A 3,747-nucleotide genomic window follows, 5' to 3' on the forward strand; every position below is an offset into this window, starting at 1 on the left:
AAAAAAAAAAAAAAAAAAAAAAAAAAAGAACAAGAAAAGTACAACATCTGAGTTTCAAGTTTGTATTCTAAGCAAATCTGTATCTTCAATTGTCCCAAGAGACCAAGCTACTCAGGGACTAACCAAAAGAAAAAAAGGAAGAGTCTCAAAAGAACTTACCAAGTGCCTCCATGAAACTATGACAACAGAAAAGGGACTTGTTCCAACTGTTAACATCAATTCTCCTCTGGGGGAAAACAATCAAGGGAATGTGCCTAAGCCTTCTGACTAATGTAAAAACTCAGCAAGCAGTATTACAGCTCCATGACTTGAGCAGACTTTAAATGTAAAAGACCTCTTAGAAGAAGAAATAATGAGAACTCCACCAATAATACAATTGAGGAATACTGAAAAGGTTAATACTTCCAGCCATAATAAAGCACGTGCTTTCTCCAGAAATAGTCTGGATCTAGGATATCCTGTGATTCCTGTGATCACTGTTGATAATCAGCACTTCACTTCAACATTAAGGTAAGAGCCCTCTGATCTAAAGACTTTGTCTTGGTTGGCATAAAACATTTTAGTCAAACATAACATTAACCCAAATCTAACAAACCATCCCTACATTACAAAATAATTCCACCTGGCCCGGCACGATGGCTCACGTCTGAAATTCTAGCACTCTGGAAGGTCAAGGTGGTAGATTGCCTGACCTCAGGAGTTCGAGACCATCCTGAGCCAGACCAAGACCTCCTTTCTAAAAAAATAGCCAGGTGTTGTGGCAGGCGCCCCCAGTCCCAGTTACTTGGGAGGCTGAGGCAAGAGAATCGCTTAAGCCCAAGAGTTTGAGGTTGCTGTGAGCAGTAACACCACAGCACTCTACCAAGGGTAACAAAATAAACAAATAAACAAACAAAATAATTCCACCTTAATGAGTCCAAAGTAATTACTCTTACCTCTATAATCAGATAGGCTGATATCTTTGAACTGACCATCTGGCATAACAGCTGTGGCTTTGAAGTTGGGGGCAGGGTGCCCAATTTTGGCATTTCCTGAAGACATTTTGCTATCAACTGGAAAAGATCATACAAATATCAGAAATAAGTTTTATTTTTCTAGATAACCAGCAACCTTCACCTATTTAAGAGACTCCACTGTAGAACAAGCAAAGAATTGTCCAATGGCCCTGAATACATTAAATTTTACATTAGTTAAGAAGTGCATGAGGCAGTGCCTATGGCTCAAAAGAGTAGGGCGCTGGCCCCATATACCAGAGGTGGTGGGTTCAAACCCAGCCCAGGCCAAAAAGTGCACCAGCCTGAGCAAGACTGAGACCTTGACTAAAACTAGCAGGGAGTTGTGACGGGCACCTATAGTCCCAGCTCCTTGAGACACTAAGGCAAAAGCATCACTTGAACCCAAGAGTTTGAGGTTGCTATGAGCTATGATGCTGTAGCACTCCACCCAGGGCCACAAAGTGAAACTTTGTCTTAAAAAAAAAAAGAGCATCTTTGTTATTCATGATCCCCTGGGATCACACCTGAGTTTATGCTAAGAAGACTCAGGATGGGGTGGGGGCTGGTCAAAAGGAAGACTGACCTTGGCATTAGAGGGCTAAAGCTTTGCTTCAGTCTGACCTATGGAGAAGGGAGCTGGAGACTGAGTTGAATCCTGTGGGCGATGATACAATCAATATACAATGAAATCCAAAAAAACTCTGGATACTAAAGCTTGATGTAGCTTCCTGGTTGGTCAACACAGCAGTGTACTGGGAAGGTGACACGCCCCAATTCCTCGGGTAAGGGCACATAGCTGAGTGTTTGAGACCTTCCCTATATCTCTTCATTTGGCTGGTCTTGATTTGTATCCTTTACTAATCATAAGTTTAAAAAAAAAAAAAAAAGAGGGCAATCAAGGATCACAGTCTGAAATTTGAAACTTTTGGAACAAAACAAGCCTCTGAATCTCAGCCTTTGTTTTCATTTAAAAACAGCAAAGCAACTTCTTTATAAATTGAGGTCATCATCACTCTGAGCCACTGTTTGTGCAATGGCAGTTTGCTCTATGTATTCATTATACAGAAGCAGAGAGTAAGTTGGAGGCTCTCAATCAGAACACAAATAATAAAATGCCACAAACAAAAAGTTGCCTTTTCGCTGCACTTTGCCTCCTTCTGCCTTCATAATGTAGGAAGCACTTCTGAATTTTCTCCAGGTAGGTTTGTCCAACCTAGCACACAACCTAAAACCAATTCAACAATGTAAGAGGCAAAATCAAGATGCTGGTATCTGCTCAACCGCAAAACCTTTATACTGTGCCCTTTCAAAATGGTTTCCTGACCTCAGGCTTAATACGCCCAGGCACAAATAATTAGAACATGAGTCAAATTACTGCTGAAAAGCAATACTGTACTTTGTTCACTCAGGTCAACACCAAGATAAGGAGTTAAGATTTAACCCATTCTGCTTAGGAGGCTGAGGCAGGAGAATCACCTAAGCCCCCAGGAGTTGGAGGTTGCTGTGAGCTGTAATGCCATGGCACTCTACCCAGGGGGACAGCTTGAGGCTCTGTCTCAAAAAAAAAAGATTTAACCCACTAAGCTATGGTCTGAAAAGTTTTTCTTTTTTCTTTTCTTTTTTTAGAGACAGAGTTTCACTTTATCACCCTGGGTAAGGGTGCCATGGCAGCATTACACAGCTCACAGCAACCTTCAACTCCTGGGCTTAGGTGACTCTCTTGCCTCAGCCTCCCGAGCAGCTGGAACTACAGGCACTCACCACAAAGCCTGGCTATTTTTTTGTTGCAGTTTGGCCGGGGTGGGTTTGAACCCACCACCCTAGGTATATGGGGCTGACACTCTATCCACTGAGCCACAGGTGCCACCCCTGAAAAGTTTTTCTAGTAAGTCCAAAAGTTCTTGGTTTGTAACATCACACAAAAAGAAACATATGTGCTGGGTGAGGTGAGTTATGCCTATAATCCTTGCACTCCAGGAGGCTGAAAGGAAGGATTGCTTGAGCTCAGGAGTATGAGACCAGTCTGAGCTAGACACTGTCCCCCTAAAAACAAAATAATTAGCCAGGTGTCTAGGCAGGTGCCGGTAGTCCCCAGCTACTAGAGAGGCTAAGACAGGAGAATTGCTTTAACCCACAAGTTTCAGGTTTCTGTGAGCTAGGCCGGCACCACAGCACACTAGCCCAGGCAACAGAGACCAACACAGACTGTCTCCAAAAACAAAAACAAAAAAAGCAGGGAGGGCATGGTAGCTTAAGCCTATAATCCTAGCACTCTGGGAGGCTGAGGCTGGTGTTGCTTGAGCTCAGGAGACTAGCCCGAGCAAAAATGAGACCCCTACTATTTTTTGTCTCTACTAAAAATAGAAATACTGGCTTGGCACACTTAGCTCAAGAGGCTAAGGCACCAGCCACATACACCATAACTGGTCAGTCTGTTTGAATCGAGCCCGGCCCACCAAAAAACAATGACAACTACAACCCAAAAAATAGCCAGGGGCAGCGCCTGTGGCTCAATGGATAGGACACTGGCCCGATATATCGAGGCTAGAGGGTTCGAACCCAGTTGGACCAAATTGTAACAAAAAAATAGCCAGGTGTGGTGGCAGACACCTGTAATCCCAGCTACTAGGGAAGCTGAGGCAAGAGAATCACCTAAGCCCAGGAGTTGGACATTGCCATGAGCTATGATGCCACAGCATTCTACTGAGTACGATAAAGTGAAACTCTGGCTCTTAAAAAAAAACAAAAAAAA

The 3,747-nt window shown here is 43.3% G+C and overlaps 1 protein-coding gene across 1 annotated transcript in view; it reads right to left on the bottom strand.

Annotated features, from left to right (window-relative positions):
- PRDX1 (peroxiredoxin 1) overlaps positions 1 to 3,747 on the bottom strand; it is a 27,919-nt gene that overhangs the window by 20,756 nt on the left and 3,416 nt on the right. Inside the window, exon 2 of the mRNA XM_003803536.3 lies at positions 936 to 1,052. Within this exon, the coding sequence (XP_003803584.1) occupies positions 936 to 1,041 (106 nt within the window). The 5' untranslated portion in view covers positions 1,042 to 1,052. The remainder of the gene's footprint in view (positions 1 to 935; positions 1,053 to 3,747) is intronic.

This window comes from Otolemur garnettii, unplaced genomic scaffold (genome assembly GCF_000181295.1).
Source record: "Otolemur garnettii isolate 467f Iridium unplaced genomic scaffold, OtoGar3 scaffold00325, whole genome shotgun sequence".
In the NCBI taxonomy this organism is placed as follows: domain Eukaryota; kingdom Metazoa; phylum Chordata; class Mammalia; order Primates; family Galagidae; genus Otolemur; species Otolemur garnettii.